This window comes from Loa loa (assembly GCF_000183805.2).
Source record: "Loa loa unplaced genomic scaffold supercont3.9, whole genome shotgun sequence".
Classification (NCBI taxonomy): Eukaryota; Metazoa; Nematoda; class Chromadorea; order Rhabditida; family Onchocercidae; genus Loa; species Loa loa.
Genome location: NW_018108189.1, coordinates 554,632 through 574,221, shown reverse-complemented (window position 1 = coordinate 574,221; position 19,590 = coordinate 554,632). Strand labels below are relative to the sequence as shown.

Genomic DNA, 19,590 nt, shown 5'->3' with positions numbered 1-19,590 from the left:
ACTTTGCAAAACAATCGAGGTACACTTTTAGCGACCTAAACTCACACGTAATAATCGATGAAAAATCTACAATGCATATCAACATATTTTTTGAGTTCAGCGTATTTCGCAAAATAATTTGTTGGAAAATGACTAGACGATCCAGTTTATCTAAAACCAAACAAAAAAAAACAGCATTAGTAACACATAATGATTGTAATCACTAAGAAATAATAATTGAACACACAGCTTATCGTTTGGTGATTCAGGCACCACTGATAATTTCGTTTATATCAAGAATTCTACGGGGAAACCATCAAGTTTTGAAAACAAAAGGGAAGTTCCTTAAAGTAGCGTTGAATCCAGCAGAATGAACACTTGTCTTACGAATGGTAAACAATGTGAATTATTTCGAAAATAAAATCTGTGAACGTAAAAATAGTTGATAACAATATGAAACGGTAACTGCGCACTGGACACTATCACATATGCAGTCCTGAGAAGCTCAGTTAACATGGAAATATTGTAATTATTGGACTGATTACACAAAAAGCATTACTTATAGACTAGAAATGAGAAAATATACGATGGATGAGTGAATCTTCTCGTATGATCAGTGCAGAATACTCATAATCCTTGACGACCTGACTATTTGTGTAAATGAATGGAAACGAAATGAGCATGTACAGAGGGAACGTCAACCAAGTGATTGGATAAAGGCTAACACACCATTGCAATACCAAACCATTATACCTCTAATAAAAATAATGCCTACCGTTTATAAAACACATTTATTCTAAAATATAAGGCAAGAAAAGAAACGGATTGAAAGACAGAAAGGAAGACGATTCTGCACATAGGTTCCTTGGTCACATCGAGCTTCATTTAGACTCAGAACCAGATGCGGTTAACATGACCATCAAATAAAGCTTGCAGGATAAGAAACTGAAAAACCCTTGAGATAAGCAAAGAGCTTAACGAATACTCGACAGCAGATTCAACTTCGACCGAACAACTTTTTGCTGCCCAATTTTGCTAAATACATGCCAGAAACGTAGGGTTTCATCACCAGCACCTGTCACAATTGATTCGCCATCCGGAGACATCGCCTAAAATAACCAGATGCACTAAAGTTGATTGCAGGAAGACTCCATTACCGATGTTCACTATCTGCAGTTTAAGATTACGGATATTTAAGGATTTTGCAAAGTATCATCATCATCATGAAAAAGGGCATTTCAAGAAATTAAAAAGAATGCTCGCAACACTCAGATTTTTGTGACGCAAAAATAAAATGAAACTGCCTTATTCTAGCCTCTAGCCCACATCGTACTATTTCGTAGCCCATATTTCATTGCCGTGATAATGCTTACCAAATACAGCACTCGGTACTGGTGCCCCGTAAGTTTCGTGACTGGTTGCAAAGACGGGTATTTCCATATGATAACTTGGTTATACGAATAACCATGTGTTGACACCAGCTCTGAACTGTGTTTCGACCACGCCACATTGCACACCTTCAGACGAAAGGTTTTGAAAATCTGGTCAGAGTAAAAAAAAACCAGAATGTAGATCCGAGGAACTGCTTGCTACCACCTTCGAGTTTTGCGATCATGTTTTATACAATCGTGAAATCAAACCAGATGAAAACAGTAAGACCAAAATTTACAAACAAAATTAAGAGAAATGCTAATTTGCCAATCCACAAATTGAGAAATGAAATTAGTAGTTCTCAAGTACTTCATCCAGTACATTGAAGTAAGAAAACTTTCAAGGGATGAAAAAGGATGCAAAATGCATACCTGGCTACCAGTATCGATACAGTGTAGGGACTGCCCCGTCAATGTATTCCAGAAACGAAGACATCGGTCAGCGGTGCCACCGCCAGAAACGAGAAGACCATGATGATGTGGAGACCACGCCAGTGCCTTCACTGCTGCATTATGCTCCGTGTATACCTGAATGTAAGCACGAGAAAATATTTCACGCAACTTCTTAATGTTATTGTCACTCGGCCAAATAAAACCCAAAATTTGAAAACACGTGCAGAATATTTAATATTCGAAAATTCTCGAAATGACAGTTTGCAATTAAAATCCAACCAACCTGACAAGGGTCATTTCTTCTCAAACTCCACACCAACACTTGATTATCATTGCCACCTGATGCCAAATATTGTCTATCAGGAGACCACTTCAACCCACAAACCTAAAATTTAGAAATGCGAAGACAGTTTTTGAAACCCGAACGATCAGAGAGGAATTAAAAAGTCGAAAACAAAAAAAATGGAAATGCAAATATATCCTTACTTCCTGTCGATGAGCATTAAGCCTTCGTTCAGCATATTGTGCTGGTTGACGGATATCTCTTTGTATAATGAAACGATCTCTAGAGCCCGAACATACCAAATCCGTATTCCATGCTAAGCAACCAATTCTTGATGAATGTCCAGTGAGCTCCCGAAGCTAAAATGTATCGCTTCAGAATAATAAAGATAATTTTTTAGACAAAGACGTTTCCAAAAAAGTGTACAACAAACCCTCTTCTGAGCATGAACATCCCATATCTGTGTGATGCCTTTATTTGTACCAACAGCCAGTAAATCACCTTTATCAGCCCACTGAACAGATGTTACACTGTCACCATCAGTTGCAAGATCGCAAAGTTTTACAACCTTAAAAGAAACAACGAACATTTCAATGTTAACACAGAGTAGTATGCTTTGTTTTCACCAAGCCACCAGTGGCATTTAGTAAAGATTCACAACTCTTAAGTTTTAATCAAAGTACCACGAACTTGACTGTTGCACGCACTCCAGAGATACACACAAGTATGTAATCCAACCGAAAGCATATTTTGCGATGACCAATCCACCAAATCCAGATAAAAATCATCTTGCAACTCAGGTGCATCCAAAACCTGAAAAAAAAAAAGGAAAACTGAAATTCCAAATGTTAGAAATGGAGGTGAAAATCCAAATAATGCAACGTGATTTTTACTACACAATCTGTTGAATTCTAGCCCACCTTATATGGATTTTTAGGTACTTTACGTTGTGGTTTGCGGGGCGATTTGAGAAGGCGTTGGCTCCCTTCGCTTAATGGAGGCCCACCAAACAGACAACGTGCAGCATGACTTGTTGATGCATCACCATATTTTGTTGGCGTTCGTTGTCCGAACTTGAAAAGACCACCGCTAGGACTATCGCGTAGCCGACCTGTATCGAAACCTTCAAGATCTGTCTGAAAAAGAACGATGCCAAACTTTCTTGCCATATATAACTACAATGAAATACCAGTGCAATTTCCATGCAACTGGTCCAATTTTTAAAGCAGATACCTAGCTTAAGAAACCCTAAAGCTCTCGCAGCTGACAACACAGGTTTTTTTTTTTTGGAAAGGCCGATTGCCTCGATGGAAATCCATATAATTATGTCACCAATGACAAATATGCTGTATGGACGGACTAACTGCCCTTACTATTATTTTGGTAAACAGAAAAGTGTAGCATGAAGAAACTTCTACTTTCCAATCACACATAAAAGGAAACAAACAAACTCTAATATCGTCAATGTTATCGCTTAGAAGTTCGTTTCTTAGCAGAGCTCGATGTGCTGCAGAATCCATACGAGAATCATCAATAGCACTTGTGGCTGGAGCCGCCTGTACATTTGCCACATTTCCGCTACTAGATGCACCGATCGACGTCCCTTGTATTCCCGTAACAGGTCTCTTGAAGAGATTAGGCGCATCCGGCGACGATGATGCAATTGCAGCGAATCTGAAAAGAACCTCCAATTTAAGCAAAGTATATTTCTTCCCCTCAAGAAATTGTGCAACCATCAGAAACGCACAAGAATCCTGAAATACTACAGTTCATATAAATTCACCATCATAGTGTTCCAACAATGCTTCAAAACGTCGCTAGTTAATACCTTGGTGAAGTAATGATTGGACGCTAATCATTGCTTCTCGATATAATCATTACTGCATGCTTGGAATGAAAGAATAATAGTATATATTATTCCCGCCTAGTTATCAAATAATTATTGATCGCGCCATTTCAGTGAAAAGTCTTTCCACCCAGAAATAAAAATCAATCACCTTGTTGCCCACTCTGCACTACTTTGTCGAATAGGTATATAACGATCACCGCCATCCGGGCGATATTTTGTTGGTGTAATACGCGGCGAATGTCCCTGAAATGAATCATGTCTTCCAATTTTTCAAATTCTGTTCTCCAAAATGTCATCCACAACTTCAAAAAACAGTGCCATTTCACGTCAATCCAGTAGACAGAAAGGGATCTTCATTATACTTTCAATGTAGGTACGAGTAAATGCCTTGCACATCTACTATCTTTACAATCAGAGTCGTGCCAGCGACTGTTTGGCACCCATTGAAATTTCCCAAGCAAAATCAAAGTCTGGAGTAGGCAACAATTCACTTGTGACTTACGAATGCAACACACTAACCTCACAAATCACCGCGTTACATAGCTCACTTCGCTGTAAACAACTGCAAGTTAAACGGGACGGAAACCATCAATTTCTGAAAAAAAAGTTGAAGTTACCTGTGCTTTTTGCGGTGAAGTTCCCGGATTATGTTGAGCCAAAAATTTCCGTTCATACTCGTTACACGGGAACATCCCGCTACGCTATGGCTGCAAGGAACACACGCTGACGTAGGTGAACGTGAGTGTCCGTAATTTTTATGTTAACCACACCGTGCAAACGAATGTGTGAAATTTGGCACAAGATTAAAAGCGGATAAAGGTATCCCGCACGATGATACACATACCTCCGTCGCGGAAAATCTCATGAGCAATCGACAAACATGACAGACGCACCCAACGCCGGCATACTACCAGAAGAACCCTGCGAAGTGCACGATCGATGAATGGCTTGTTGCCAACGCTCCTCTCTTGATCTCATGACTCTGTTCCGCTGATGCAGCACGTTAGCTTTTAAAAATTTTCATGTTATTGCTGGGTATGGTTGTGGATAGGGTTGGGATACATTTTTGCGGTAAGAAATCGCAATAGGAAAAGCAGTTAAAATGCTACTAATTGAAGAAAAATAAGTGCCATCGAGAAGTTGAAATTTTGCTTTAAATGATTTATCTAGGGTAGTACCTGTCACATTAGCTTAGCAAAGATACAAGGCGTAATATATCCAGAAACTATTCGGGATCGCAGATTATTACAGGTTATGGCCGAAGATAATTGTTCAGGGATAATAACTGGGGTTCTAGTGCGGGATTCAATTATAAACGGGCAGTTAATCGGTGGGACGGTGGAAAATGATCGTCGGGAAAAGTTGAACGAAGATTTCCAGCATCGATCCCCTCAAGAATTGGTACGAACGTGGGTGAAGTTGCTGAAAGATATTTGGATTGGGGAGGAAAAAAGGACTATTAAGGTCGGTTACTTTATTTTATTGGAACAAACTGAAGGAAAGTACTTCCAAATGGATTATACCGAACTGCTGAAATGCGAGTCTGAACTGTCTGAACTGCTTCTGAACTTCTGAAAAGTCTGAACTGCTGAAATCTTGCGAGTCATCTTTTACATCCATAACTTTCACACATCCGATATTGGCATACATTTCAAACTCCTCTACATCCTTCCATTTCAGCAGGAATTATGCCAATCAATCCTGAACGAAATATTCGATGAATGCGAAAATCCGATGGAAACTGCTCTTGTTTTGCACAAAGTTCGTTTAAAAGAATTGTATAAGACTAAACATATTATAAGATTATAGGACTAAACATCAAGAAAGTGTTTTAGGATGTAATCTTCTGTTTAGCTGCAATACATTTCAGTCATGTCCAGATTATGGGGCACAAAAAACATCAAGTTTAGCTGGTTTTGTTTTACGACATCTCGAGCAGTGGCTGCAAAAAACGGAACGAAACGATGAATTGTATGAGAGGCTAGATCGGAATGTGAAGGTTTTTTTAAAATTTTTCATTTGATTTGAAGAATCAGTGATAAAATCGACTTTATTTACATATGTTAATGTTATGCTGTATAAGACCATTTTGTGTGCAAGTTATTCCGAAACGATTTCTTTATTGGATCAGTACAGTTTAATAAATCATATGACAAAAAACAAAAAGAAAACAAATGGAATAACGAAAATCAGTTTTGTATGTAAATATCATTTTGAGCAATAAATTTTAAAGCTCATCCTAACAAATGCAACAGATTGAAGCTTTCGCTGTCGGCACAAACAAACATACAATGCATCTGGAACTTATCACCAGTATATTTCAACTGAAAAGTGATGATATGGCAGACCATATTCTTCAGGCGGTAAAAGTCAGTTTTTGGCAGTAAACACTGAGTAGTCTTTTTCAGAAATTCAAAGTGCTATATCGCTTTTGTGTAGAGAGAAGATTTCTGTTTCACTGTTGTACCTTTCGGAAAGGTTTATACTATCAATGTTGTTTTTATGAAAATTTTGCTTATTCAAGTTCTGCAAAAATCGTTTTTGCTTACAAGCCCAGGTGTGTCCCTGATCATATTTGTCTATGTTTAATTTCACATAGCTCTATATTTGCATAATTTCTGGTTGGTTAAATGAGTAGCATTTATTTTCTTTTTTCTTCATATTTACCGAAACACGATTATTCAGGATATGATAGCGATGGCAAATTATCGTGATGCTATCTCCTGTGCAACGTTGTTTGGACTGCAGTCTCATTTTGCACTTATTGAATTAGTTATTCCATGCATGCTGCAGGATCGTTTCACTGCGGTTGACGCATTCATCAAAAATGAAAGAAAGATACAGGAAGAACTTGTACGATATTTTGACAGTCTTGTTGGTCTCGATGAACGAAGTTAGTTTCTGATTTGCTGTTAATTCTTAACATTTTTTTTTTCCTTTTTGAAATCAAATTAGCGAGCGTGACTAATGTTTGATGTTCCCTTATGACAGCGTAAAGCTGCAAAGAGCAGAACGTTTTGCATATGTATAGTTGTAATATCTATTATTCAGTCTTGGTCAGCCATGTCGGGAGCTTGGTGTTTTAACTTCTTTGGGGGAATTGCCTGCTAATTCAATCAAAAAGTCTTGTTATGGAATAAGGAATATTATCTTGGAATGGTTGCAATTACGACGGGAGTTTAATGATTTAGATTTCACAATATTTAAGTGTGTGCTTTTTCTATTTTTTGGAAGTCGAAAGTTTTTAGTATTTTCGTTTAGCAGTTGTTCATCGTTATGAGGATTTCCGTAGAAGGAAAATTATGACCATTCCAATATCAAAGCTACAAAAGAAGGCTATTGAAAAGCTTGTCGCCAAACTGTTGGCAACATATAATTTATCATCGCAGGAAGTGGCACCAAATTTATTCCGGTTTAGACGGGAAGGTGCTCTCAGACATATCGCTTTTATGTATTTCGTTGAACATGGTATCACCGAAGAAGGATATTTTGATTATGTAGCTGTAAGTGTCTGTGTGGTCCATCAAAATTTTGAATTTAGTATACCAGTTGTCATTAACTGTTGGGTAGAAGGGACAATATGACTTGCCTCGTTCATTATCTTCTGAAGAAAAAAGAAATGTTTTTTTTAGTTTTTTTGCTGCTAAATTTGACAAAAAATTTTCGAAATTGAACTATAAGGTTAAGATTTCCGAAGGAACAGTCCCGTAATATTTTCTCTTCATCTGGTTCATATAGCTGCTAAATTACTTGCTTGAAAATTTGAAATGAATACATATTTTCCAGCAAGCTTTACAATCGGACTTAGCCCTGCAGAGATATTTCATTAATTACCTCTGTTCAAACGGATGGTTCAGTGATGCTGTTCGATGGGTTGTTTTTTGCAACATGATTGATTGTGCTCCTCACAGTTTGCAACCTTACTTGTGCAATAATACAGTCCTTGAAGCTCAGGCTGATTTAGCAAGGCACAAGCTTTTGAAATTTACACTTATATTCATATGAATCAATTAAATTTTTTGGCGAACCTTCCATGATTGGCTCTGACGTAAGATGTGTATTACTAAATGATCGATATATTCCTGTTCATATTGAGAACCTACTTTGTCTTTCAAGTATCTAAAGCTGCTTCGAAACGGTTCCTTTACAGAATCATATCGGCGAGAGCGAGTGTTGCAAATGTGGAACTGTTCTCAGGTCATCCTATCAAAGTGATTGCAACTCCTGAAGATTTGGAGAAGCTTTACCCCGTTATTGAAGAAGCCGACTTGATTGGAATAGATACTGAGTGGAAACCCTTGTTTATGTGCACAAGTGAAAGAGTAAGGATTATTTTTGATACCTGAAGTCTCACTACTTTTTAATGTTTTTTGTTTCGTAGTTCAACATTCTGATATTAATTGTGTTTATGTTGCAGCTAAAAAATTTCTGGGAGATCTCCATAAAATCTTGATGGAGCTATTAATCAGCAAGATCTTTTCTTTTTCAACCCGCTTAAATGTAATATGTTCAGAAAATGTTTCAGGTAGCACTTTTTCAAATTTGTGTTCGACGCTGCAGCTACCTTGTGGATGTTATCACTTTGGAAGACGTGCTCACGAAGGAACAGTGGACCCAGTTTTTCAAAGCTTTGTTTTCTGATAGTCCTGCAATAAAATTAGGTCTGCGAAAGATCATGTAGCTTTTTTTCGCAAGATTCTTTTTTATGTCTCCAAGTGTTAAACAGTCCTTCATATTCGAAGAGATTGTTTTGTGACATTTAAAAATATGGACACTTTTGAAGAAACTTGTAATCCAGTAAATTTTTCGTCATGCTGTATTCTGCAATTTCAGGGTTTGACTTTCTAAACGATCTAAGGGTCTTGCATGCTTCTTTTCCTTATCTACAACCTTTGGAAGAGATGAAAAATGTGATTTGCGTATTGAAGCTGGTGAAAAACGTATGTTATTCTCCTTCCAAATATGCTTATAAATTTTCAGATTCTTTCCTAAATTCACGTTTATGATGATTTCAGCTTCTGACTTCGAATCCAGCATTTCTTGACTTCGGCCACTCAGGTATGATATTTGTGTACTGTTAATTTCCACTTTCCAATTTTTGCGTTCTAATCAGTATTCTGTTTGTGTTATGTGGATTTCATACAACAATAGGCACTATGAATGGCCTTTAGATCAGAAATAATAAAGTAGTTTTTTTTTTTTTCAGCTAACCTTTCATTATCAAGCAGAAATGAAAATTTATTGGATGCAGTTTCTGATGAAACAGTACATTTCCGACTCACTGATCTATGTCAAATGGTACTTGGTGAGGCTTTGGATAAAACAGAGCAGGTTCCTTCTCACTTTTTAAATTAGCAAAAATAAGCGAAATATTCTTGTCATTCTTCTTTCGCACGTCCTTAGACGTTAAAAATTGTTTAGATAGGCAACTGGGCTATGCGCCCTCTTCGTCGTGAGCAGATGAAATATGCAGCTATGGATGGTTATTGCTTACTGGATCTTTACGACAAATTAAAGATAAGAGCTGAAAGGTAATTTTTTCGAATTTATCTCATAAACTATGAACTTAAGCGCTATTTTGGCCTAACGGAATTGTAGAGAATACAATATGGATTGGACAAAACACTGCAAGGAATGTGATGTAACACAAATAAAGTCAAAGGAAGAGAGGAAAGCCAGAAAGAAAGGAACCAAATTAGACGACAAGGAATTTGAACTAATGATCGAGGTTTTCTCTTCATTGTTTGACCCTTCAACATTTCTAATGTTTTGATTAATGTTCAGTGTTTTGATGTTTTCAGTAGTATTTAAACATTGCTGATGTTTGGTACTTTTTAGAAGGACTGTGATATACTTTAGAGGTTTTTGCTTAATCCAAGCCATTCTACCATTTGTAAAATTCATTATGCTCAACATGTTTCTTATTAGCTTCTTTTTCAGCGTGTAAATTGTGGCCTAAATGATTCGCAAATGAAAAGGAAACCAGAAGATCTGAAGATTATTGTCGATTCAATGATGCTTGGTCTGGGTAAACACCTCAGAAGGTAGTAAGTTGTTTCTAGAATTTTTGTATTCATTTAGTTGAAATTAATTCGATTATTTCAGTGTATAATGAATATTCTTATTTTAGGTGCGGTATTGATACGATATTAGCGGAAACGAGAAGTTATTTGATTGAGTGCGCAGAAAGAGATCCAAATCGATATATAATAACGTGTGGGAAAGCCATAGATGAAGTTTTTTTTTGGTGCTATGAAATTAGGCCATATTGAGTGCCACCTTTGCTATGAGCAAATAGTTCTGTGAATAGTGATATAAACTAAAAGTGTTTGCCTTCATATTCCAATTCATTCTCCATAGTGAAAAATTTCCTTTGGTTAGCAGAAAATGGAAAGTTAAAGAAAATGTATGGCAGATATCTTTGGATGTTCAGACAAGAAATAGTGATCATCCAAAAACTACGGGAAAAAATGTCAAATCATAGAAGCAATATTGAATAATTTTCGGAATAAAATTTCTACTTATTTAAAGCATCTTTTTTTTCGCCTTCGAAAAATAACATAGATTCATAAATGAACTTTAGCTTCGAAGACATCGCTCTCTGAGAGGAACGCTGCGTATACTGTCTATCCCAAACGCTCAAAATATGAACATAATTCAGCAGATCGAATTTGTCTTAAGACAATTCAATGTGCATTTATCCAAAGATGACGTTTTTTCACGCTGCATGGTAAGTTGTTTTAACAAATTCAGCAAGAAAAGATGTGTTAAGTTGTTCCGGTTTTAATTTATAATGCATTTTATACAACGCTATCGAGAGTTGAACGATATCTAAATTTATGTTTGAAGTGGTAGAAGTTTAGATAGTTTAAATCATTCTGTTTAATTCACTGTTACTAAATGGATATGAAGTAATGAATCTTACACTTTTTGTTGTTTCTTTCTTTTGCACAATTTTTTTAATATATAACTGTTTGGGTAGAATTTCAACTTACTATGATAACAGTCTTCACAGTTTACTTGATTACCAAATTGATCTTCTTTCTTTTAGAAATGCAATTCGAATTCCTTCGTGATCGCTCCATCTCCCGTTTTAGAGGCAATGCATCAGGCAAATATTGCCGCATCGAATCCATTTAACGATGACCCTTATGATGCCTCAAAATATAATGAAAAAATGCGAGAAGTGCGCACATTTGATATTCCAATAGTGCTTTTGAGATAGATAGTTGTTATCTGCCTAATATGCTTTCAAAAGTGGTAAAGAATCATTGTGCAGTTTGTTTTCCATTTTCAGGTTGACGCGGAAATGTATTCGGGCTACGGATGCGATTTAGAAGCCAGTGAAAGTGATCGCTCATGGATCGTAGCACACTGTCATAATGGTATCTTAGACATCAAGTAAAATTTCCTTAATTATTCAATGCATTCGTATAACTATATCTTATTTAACATATTTTATGCAGAAAGCTGATCGTTGCAGGAATTGTCTGGTCACTGCTTTTGGCTGTGATGTGCCAGCTGAAGTTAAAATAGAAAAAGTGCCTTTGCAGATTTTGGAAAAAAAAGGCAGGTCAGCATTTTTCCCTTTTTTTTTGTTGTTTTTTGATTCACACAACCAGTATACAATATAATAAAATACAACTAGTATTTTTAAATCCGTATGTAGGATTCATGTTTCCATAAAATCTCTTTTGAAGAGTTGGTGAACTTACCTAAGAGCTCGGCTTTGAGCTTGTGCATTCAGATCTTTCTTAGAATTTGAAATTGTAAAGTGCAACTGTTTAAAGTTATGAGTTTTCTATTATTTCAGGTTTTTTTACATCTGTGGTGTTTGTGGAACAGTATATTGGGATGGTTGCCATATTGTTAATTATAATGTATTTGTCGAGCCCCTTTTGGCTGAAGAGAAATAAAGGGAATATCGAATGGGGCATGAATTTTTCTTTGAAAACTTCTTATCGATTTAATGTTCAAAACGCGAACTAAAAAAGAATTCAAGAAGTGCGAAATGTTCTCCGAGAAGTGTTCTCCCTGTCGAGTTTGGAACGATTCAGCTCCTGCGATTGCGTTTAAATGATTTTGTCAATCTCTTGCTCAAATTTTAAAAATTGCAATAAAATTATTTTTAAAATTACGTGGGAGCAGGATAAAATCAAATTTTTTCATAATTGAATGGAAAGAAGAGTGAGCTTATCATGTTGCATAAATTGGAATGGCATCCGAAGTAGGATTGAATGGTATCAAAAATACAAAAGTATTCGAAATTGAGTAAACTCTTATTGCTGATAGTTTTCACTTTTTCGTGCGGTCGCGCGTACAATTTTTATCATACAAATAAACATTTGCAAACTTATAATTGTCAATCCTACACCTAGACACGGCCTCTCCTAATAACAGGCACATATTCATCCTACTATCCTTTTTAATGTCGGACATTCAGTAAGCGTTTTGTTAATTTTGGTAGTTTCTTTTGTTGGTATTTATAGAAGGTCTTAAAACTCTCTCAACTTCTTCCGCTTGGTAAAGCTTGGATACATCGTCTCGCGATAATTTGTTCGTGAAAAACATGAGAAAAGCTGGAGTTGGAGTTGAATGTTTAAGATTAAGTTCCACAGTCAAATAAACTCCCACTTACGCCCGATGCTTTCTTTCTGGTCCGGAACAAAAATTTTGTAAAAGTAGGAGAAATTCTTAAAATATAAGGGATGAAGTTTTTTAAAGGGGTAAAACTGAACTGATGAGATATCTCAGGTCACATGGTCTATTCAATTTGCAATTAGTAAGCAGTAGTATTGGTAACGCACTATTCGAGAATGCACTATTTGCCGCTCCTGCTAGATTCAAATTTCCTAATGCTAGTAACACTAGCAATGGTAATGGGAAGCAATGCTCAATCACTTTTAGGAATGTGCTCAACATGAACAAGGTTAGAAGAAACTGATGAGTCCCTTTTGAGCTTTGTTATGCAAAAGGAATTTTCAAACAAAAGACACCCTGTCAAATGGGTGGATTTCATTCACGGAAATAAGCTTAGGTTTTTATAGAGAACAATCCTTTCACATATCAAAGATCAAAAGGCGGTAAAGTTCATGAAATAATATGCAGTAATAAAAACAGGTCGCTGTATTTCGAACAAATGAACTGAATCTATGAGATTGCTGATTATTGCCGTTACGCTGTAAACAGGTGGAACGAGTACGTTGACTTTGGCATCCTTTGCAGATATTGTCAAAATTTGACGATTTCTCACCCAATAAAGGAACAAGCAACGATATTAATAATGGTGAATCAGGATGGGAATTCTGGAGCCGAGTGTACGATGACCCAGTGCTAAAGTCGCAAATAACTGATCGCTTCCATGTATTCCACAGTTTCCAATTTAACTCAATAACTATGTTCATTACTGATTGATGATAGTATTACAATAACTATTCAAACTTCACAGATACTTTTTCGCTTCCATTTTAGAATGCACCAACTGTATCAGAGATGTTAACAAGCGAAAAACTCATTCGCGCGCAACTTACATTTCTAAATGTACCACGAATCGGTGCTGCTTCCCAGCAGGTAATTCTATTTCTGAAACAAACTTGGAACTATTGATCTGTATTAGAAGTAACCGCCAATTTTTCAGCGCTAAATTCAGAAGGTTGAAATAATAGAGTAAGCACTTTTGCTTCTCTTTTCTGCCTCTTAACAGCATCTGAATTTAGATTATTCGATCTCTTATCGAAAGCGAATGCGGAAAAAATATTGCTATATTCGATATTGCCATCAGTAACCGGCGTTGGTTGGTTCCTTCTTTTTATTTTTTCTTAAGCTAAACCACTATTTTACAGAGTGCTAGTGTTAACATACATCCAGCCAAATATGTAAAAATTTGAAACAAAATTCAAAAATTCAAAAGTTTCCGGTACCTAATATTCACATATTCTGAAACCAAATTTTCAAAAATGGTTATCAAAATATTTTTTTAGGCGTGTCCGCTTCTATCGCTGCGAAGACGCTCTGGAAGTTCACCGGGCCTTTGACGGTTACCGTTTTCGAAACCGATTCTTGTCGGTTCGTTATGAGGATTATGTTACTTGTAAGGTAAGGCTTGCTATAGAGGGATAACAATTTTATAGCATATATAAAAGTAATCCTTTTCTCTGATTTATTCAGATTTTTGAGTTGGAGAAGCAACCAACCGGGTCGGAATTGGAGTCCAAAATAGGCTATCCATCGGATATGAATATTTCCTCTAATATCGAGAAAAACACGTGGGATGCTATCGAATCTACCCAGATTAAACTATTCAAAAAGTACATCGTACCTACCGAAAACTGTTGCTTAGAGATAAGAATAAAATAGTATATCTGTGGATTATATCAGCAGAAAGGAACTGAGATGATAGGATACCTTCGAATCGAGGGAAGTACCTCAGGACAGTAGTAGAGTAGTAATGGCTTTATTAATGAACGCTTATAATTAATACTTATTCCAATACAATATTTCGGCATTACAGTCAGATTCTACTGAGAATGGTAGTGGCTGAAACAAAGAAATAGCTTGTCCGTAAAGTAAAATACGGTGTAGAATAATACACGATCATACTGGCGTTGCCGAATTGTTATCAAGCGGTTTATGAATTGAGTGACTTAATTTTTAATCAAAAATTTCGATTCCAAATATGCTGTAGTTTTTACATCCTCACATTGATTTTATACGTAATTTTAGTGATTTGATAAGACTGCTAGAAAATGCGGGCAAAAATAATCCAGGCATTTGTATCGATGACCCGCGTATCACACAGCTCAGATCTTGTGAATCAGCGCTTATCGAGGCAATGCTAAAACAATGGCCTGTTGGTCTATTTCGCATGTGTGCTCCGCAGGTTTGTATTCTTTTCCAGGAGGCTCAAGTTCCTAGAAATTCTGAATCTCCATTTCAGGTTTGTATGACCGGAAGATACCTTAGCTTGGGTCACCAAAGTCAAAGCTCTGTGTTAAGCAAAGTCGATATCGAGGTATGACTTCAGTTTTGAGCTATTTGTTTTCATTTTTGTTTGAAGTGGTGGGTCGTTTAGAAACTTGTAAATGAAATTCGTTAATAACTCCTCCTTCATTTGATGAAAGGATGACACACTAAAAAATGTCCATCCTAGCATATTTGTATCCAGATAGATTGATACCAAAATGTAAAAGCGAAATTAATAGGATGAGTGAAGCACAAACACGAAACAGATAGTAATTATCTTTGCAAAAAAATGCAACGTTCTGAATCCTAAAAGCACTATCACCTAAATATTGCAGTCGTACCCACGGATATACGTCGAGACATGGGAACCTCTTGCGCCAACAATAATTCACACCAAGTATCATCTAGTGGATTACTCTTGCGCCCTTTTGCGTCATTTCGGTGCGCAACAAATACAAGTGGACCTACCATGGCGAATTCTAACGACCCTTCTTCCATCCAGTGCAGACTGGCCACAAGATTCTGTAGAACTAATGAATTTGGTGGGAATTTTTTCTATCTCGTTAATATGTCTGAATTTTGCCGCAAATTTATAGCTTAAAAAATTGATAAGTGAAGGAATTCAAAAAAGTAAAAGGTCAGAAATCAAAAATCAGTATCAGTTTCCTGCATTTACCCTTTGCAGGTAGCCAAATTATCGCCTCATACAAGCATATTTGGAGGAACGTTATTCCTAGTGACTGACGAATGTCACAGACGAGCACTGGCGGAAAAACTGTTACATTTACCGGAATGACGCAAGTCTTATACCATTGAGATTTTTCGTGATATAGAACCATTTAAAATTATTTATTTCGATAACGCAACTGTCGCTTATGATGTAGATGTTAAATAGCATTTTTATACTTTCTTGCATCTTATCTCTATTCCGCTAAGAATATATTTAGAAGGCCGAGAAGAGGTGAACGGAAGAAGCAAACGGTTAAGACATTTGATTTACGTCATCGTCCTGATATTGGCTCGATAATTTGTGGCTAGCGAAAATTTGTCGACATTTATTTCTATTCCTTAAAGATATACATGACAGCTTAGCAACATTTTATTAAACAATATAAAATGGTACAAAGTTCATCGAAAGTCGATATAGAAGAAATATTGTTAATACATCAAAATTATTATTACGCGAGGCTATCTTCTGACCGAGATGGTACCAAATCAAATTCTGGCATTTTAAGAGGTACTTCATAGAGTGTATCATCTTCCGGATCTGCTCGGCTTCGTTTTGTCTTCCTACAATTCATGAACTGTTGAACTATTGCCATATTACATCACGGTCTGAATGATGTTCTTAATTACCAGGCTAAGAAACAAAAGCCACTTTTAATTCAATCTCTACGCCTCGACTCGCGCTGATTGTCACAATCTGTCTACCTACCGGCTTTTGAGCACTAGATAAGCAAAGCAAGAATTGCTGAAACATTCAAAAAAAAAAAAAAAAACAATGATAATAGAATTCGATAGGGAAGAGAAAAAAAAGGGGGAAAAAAGTAGAGAATGCCTGTCGTCTACAATCTACTATTCTCGACAGAATCCCGTTATGATCATTTCTCCCAACTCTTTTTTCCATCAAAACTACTAGATCAAATGAATGAAAATGTGATGAGAAAAGACCAACGTCCGAATTTGCAATTGTCTGCCGTCATTCACCATATATTTCTTGTTCAACTTCTCATCTAAATGCTTATGCCCTGAAATATTTTGAACTTGAAACATATCGTTTAATATGAATTATTTCCCATCAATATAAAAATGAATTATTTCCCACGCTCTTTACCTTTATTATTGTCACAACTTTTCTCTGATCTATGCTTATGAAGTTTATTCCTTTTCGATTGGTTCCAGCTACTAATAGCTTCTTCATTTGGCTCCATACTCCGTGATATAATTGTTCGGATTTTCAGATCGGTACTATGTTTGATTGGTGGTTCTGGTGCACTGCTTCCCACCTCATCATTCAGTTCGTCAGTCGAAAATGTCACCCTGTTAAGGGAACTAACTTTCGCTCAGAAATGGACAATATACCATGCATAAGATATAAGAAAACTCCATCTAGAATCAGATACAGACAGCGAAAAGTCGAATAAGTTACCTTTCTGCAAGTGCTTCTTTATTGCTTTGCTCCGACTGCAACTTTTCTATTGCTGGTTGGCCTGCTACCTGGAAATTGCTCTGACAACTTTCTATTTCTTATTCAACTTTATTATTTATTTATTTTCATCTTTTGGAAAAAATAATGCTTTTAAATTCTCAAATCAATCATTCCGTTAAAATTTTCTTTTCATTTGCAGAATCCAACAGTCGCTTCTCATTGAAAGAATTTTCTCGCAAGAATTTCATTAGAATATCATTCGTCCACTTCCTGAATCAGAATTAAAGGCAGACAGACATCTGAACCTCAACTTGCATTTTCATTTGCATCAGATTTTGGTAACTTCGATTTCCCTATTTTTGCATGCTCGCCTTGCTTACTAGACTGACAACCCATTTGTTTAATTATTTTCTATTGGATCACCCTCCCACCAATAAAGCAAAATGGTAAATAACGATGAGCATGTTCTTCAGTAATTTATGTACACACGGCCTTTACTAAGATCATTCGTCCATATTATTCAAATTAAGATCTTACAGAAACCATTAAGTCATAGAATGTAAGGAAGCTGAGCACTCTCAAGCTCAGAAACTAGGACCAAGCCTCGTGAAATATACATCAAATTGAGCAGTATCAATCCAGAAAATAAATCAAAGAGAGGAGGTGATGCATAAACGACAAAAGACATACAAAAATAAATTCAAGTAAACAACGTTTGGAAAGAAAAATTCACTATTACTCACATTTGCATTTTGAATGAAATATGAATAGGAGAATGTTATGAAACACAACTACGTGACAAAATTCAATTTCTTTTCTAATAATTGATGGTTTGCCTTTTCGACGTCGCTACAGCTAAAAAAATGTTTTTCTTATACGATTTCTTTGTTGCTCGATAAATCTCTTAGCGGTTGACACCTTGCTAAAATGGCATGACCAAAAGATGAAGGCCTGAAAGAATACACATTCTGGTTCTCGAACTCCTCATTGTCGAATATCTCGAACGTCGCAAATGATGATCAGATTGAATTCGGTTAATGAAGTAGAGATGTACTCTTCAAATCGTAAAGATAAAGTCAAACATGTTAACACTAAACTGATCATGATAATAAAAACCTAAAACGAACAAGTGGTTATGACGATGGCGTGGAAAGGAAAAAACCGCAAGGCACATATGGAGGAAACTGATACTTACAACGAAATGTTTGAATAATTCTTGAATCGTTTTGATTAGATACATCAAAGGATTCTTTATTATTTTTGAAGGAGTTTTAGAGACAAGTTCAAAACAAGGACTTCTTCCTGAAAATTCCTTCAAGAAAAGTGGCCTAATATACACCTGAAAAAGAGTAACCTATTACATACCACTCACTTTATTTCTTTTCAAAAATTGTTGGTGAATGGTCAACAATTTTCCCTTATTTCTTATTTCTTTTTCTTATTAATTATTTCTTCTCTGACAATTGCAGTGAACTATATCGATGACATCGTGAAAAAATGAGAGGCAGATTAAATGGAGTAAGTCTTGCAAATGAAAATTACTAGCGATATTTCACTAAAATCTTCCATATATCGCCAAAGCGGGAAAGACTAAAGGAAAAACCGGCCGAATATATAGGTGCTGCAAAATCAGAAACCGGACATATATAGACACTGCGAAATCAGGAACCATTTTCTGTAGCGCTGCTGGACAGCAGATTAGTTGTTACATGGAAAGTATCTCTTTCCACAATTAGAACAAACCAAAGCATTCGGTACATCCGCATTGTAATTCGACTCCAGTTGTTGTGAAAAAATTATTCTTTCTTTTTATTGAGTCGTTTAGATTTAGAAGGTTTAGTCTTGAGTTAGGATCAAGCAGAACTTTAATTGAAGGCTTACCTTGTGAAGACGTCGAATATACGTTGTGAGGACACAGAGTAAAATTTACCGCTTTATTGATATAATACAGAGTTGGTCAGTGGGATTATTGAAGAATCACGAGTAGAAAATCGCTTGACCGTGAGTCAAAGGCAGTTGTAAGTAAGAATACTATGGAAGAGCACTAGTCCAGGAAAACCTTTTTACAAAAGGGTTTATATGTATAAAGAAGTAGGAATGGTTTACATAAAACGTTAAAAGAGGGTATTCATTTAGACACAAAGGAAACTGTAAAGTTCCAATTACATAATAAGCGTTGTAACAGGATCAGATGGGAAGGCTAGCATGTAAATTGGACATCCTTTGTCATTAAAATAAAGATGTGGATTTTTGTTAGACAAAGATAACAAAAGAAACGTATGGGAGATAATTTTAAAGAATGTAAATTGGTGAATGAATGCAGTGATGAATCATTAGAAATATTCTAAGCATTTAATGTATAAATTCTTTCGGGTTTTTCGACACCAGTCTTAATGTACAAAATTACTGTGTGTGATTGGAGGGAGGCAAACGCATGGTAGTGAATAGTAGTACTGGAAGTAAGCTCATTTGACAGTTGAAAACATTACAATACTGGGATCAAATTCGAATTCAGTTACTGACCAGGAATGAAACAAATTTCCAT

At 36.1% G+C, this 19,590-nt stretch overlaps 4 protein-coding genes across 4 annotated transcripts; 2 read left to right on the top strand and 2 right to left on the bottom strand.

The window, feature by feature from the left end:
- Positions 1–96: 96 nt before the first annotated feature.
- Positions 97–4,859, bottom strand: LOAG_01868 (hypothetical protein). Its single transcript, XM_020445873.1, has 12 exons — positions 4,779–4,859; positions 4,552–4,641; positions 4,083–4,177; positions 3,537–3,759; positions 3,006–3,221; positions 2,776–2,898; positions 2,519–2,653; positions 2,289–2,444; positions 2,086–2,187; positions 1,782–1,937; positions 1,353–1,496; positions 97–1,088 (listed from the first exon to the last, which is right to left on the bottom strand). Exons 2-12 carry the CDS (start codon positions 4,624–4,626, stop codon positions 954–956), a joined length of 1,560 nt encoding a protein of 519 aa, XP_020303717.1. The 5' UTR covers positions 4,627–4,641; positions 4,779–4,859; the 3' UTR covers positions 97–953.
- A 320-nt stretch (positions 4,860–5,179) lies between these two features.
- LOAG_01867 (hypothetical protein) lies at positions 5,180–12,049 on the top strand. The gene is made up of 21 exons (XM_020445872.1): positions 5,180–5,398; positions 5,615–5,695; positions 5,805–5,933; positions 6,190–6,303; positions 6,620–6,827; positions 7,196–7,437; positions 7,721–7,902; positions 8,085–8,256; positions 8,460–8,595; positions 8,768–8,874; positions 8,950–8,992; positions 9,141–9,265; positions 9,356–9,465; positions 9,533–9,662; positions 9,875–9,978; positions 10,065–10,170; positions 10,518–10,664; positions 10,986–11,120; positions 11,232–11,335; positions 11,418–11,507; positions 11,748–12,049. Exons 1-21 carry the CDS (start codon positions 5,189–5,191, stop codon positions 11,848–11,850), a joined length of 2,778 nt encoding a protein of 925 aa, XP_020303716.1. The 5' UTR covers positions 5,180–5,188; the 3' UTR covers positions 11,851–12,049.
- A 625-nt stretch (positions 12,050–12,674) lies between these two features.
- LOAG_01866 (hypothetical protein) lies at positions 12,675–15,692 on the top strand (the record flags this gene model as incomplete). The annotated part of the gene is made up of 10 exons (XM_003137404.1): positions 12,675–12,863; positions 13,160–13,297; positions 13,406–13,504; positions 13,651–13,727; positions 13,915–14,029; positions 14,102–14,241; positions 14,657–14,813; positions 14,871–14,945; positions 15,232–15,438; positions 15,582–15,692. 10 exons carry the CDS (start codon positions 12,675–12,677, stop codon positions 15,690–15,692), a joined length of 1,308 nt encoding a protein of 435 aa, XP_003137452.1.
- A 382-nt stretch (positions 15,693–16,074) lies between these two features.
- Positions 16,075–17,362, bottom strand: LOAG_01865 (hypothetical protein; the record flags this gene model as incomplete). The annotated part of the gene is made up of 5 exons (XM_020445871.1): positions 16,075–16,186; positions 16,572–16,644; positions 16,731–16,936; positions 17,046–17,113; positions 17,351–17,362. The coding sequence occupies 5 exons, from the start codon at positions 17,360–17,362 to the stop codon at positions 16,075–16,077; spliced, it is 471 nt and encodes a 156-aa protein (XP_020303715.1).
- Positions 17,363–19,590: the final 2,228 nt, after the last annotated feature.

What these genes read in the sequence shown, in the direction of transcription:
- LOAG_01867 (XM_020445872.1), top strand. Translation starts at nt 5,189, where the DNA reads ATGGCCGAAGATAATTGTTCAGGGATAATAACTGGGGTTCTAGTGCGG. An exon ending in AATTTGAACTAATGATCGAG is followed by an intron (nt 9,663 to 9,874) that starts GTTTTCTCTTCA and finishes CTTCTTTTTCAG; the next exon opens with CGTGTAAATTGTGGCCTAAA. An exon ending in CTGGGTAAACACCTCAGAAG is followed by an intron (nt 9,979 to 10,064) that starts GTAGTAAGTTGT and finishes TTCTTATTTTAG; the next exon opens with GTGCGGTATTGATACGATAT.
- LOAG_01868 (XM_020445873.1), bottom strand. Translation starts at nt 4,626, where the DNA reads ATGTTCCCGTGTAACGAGTATGAACGGAAATTTTTGGCTCAACATAAT. An exon ending in ATGTTCATGCTCAGAAGAGG is followed by an intron (nt 2,445 to 2,518) that starts GTTTGTTGTACA and finishes GATACATTTTAG; the next exon opens with CTTCGGGAGCTCACTGGACA. An exon ending in GAAGAAATGACCCTTGTCAG is followed by an intron (nt 1,938 to 2,085) that starts GTTGGTTGGATT and finishes GCTTACATTCAG; the next exon opens with GTATACACGGAGCATAATGC.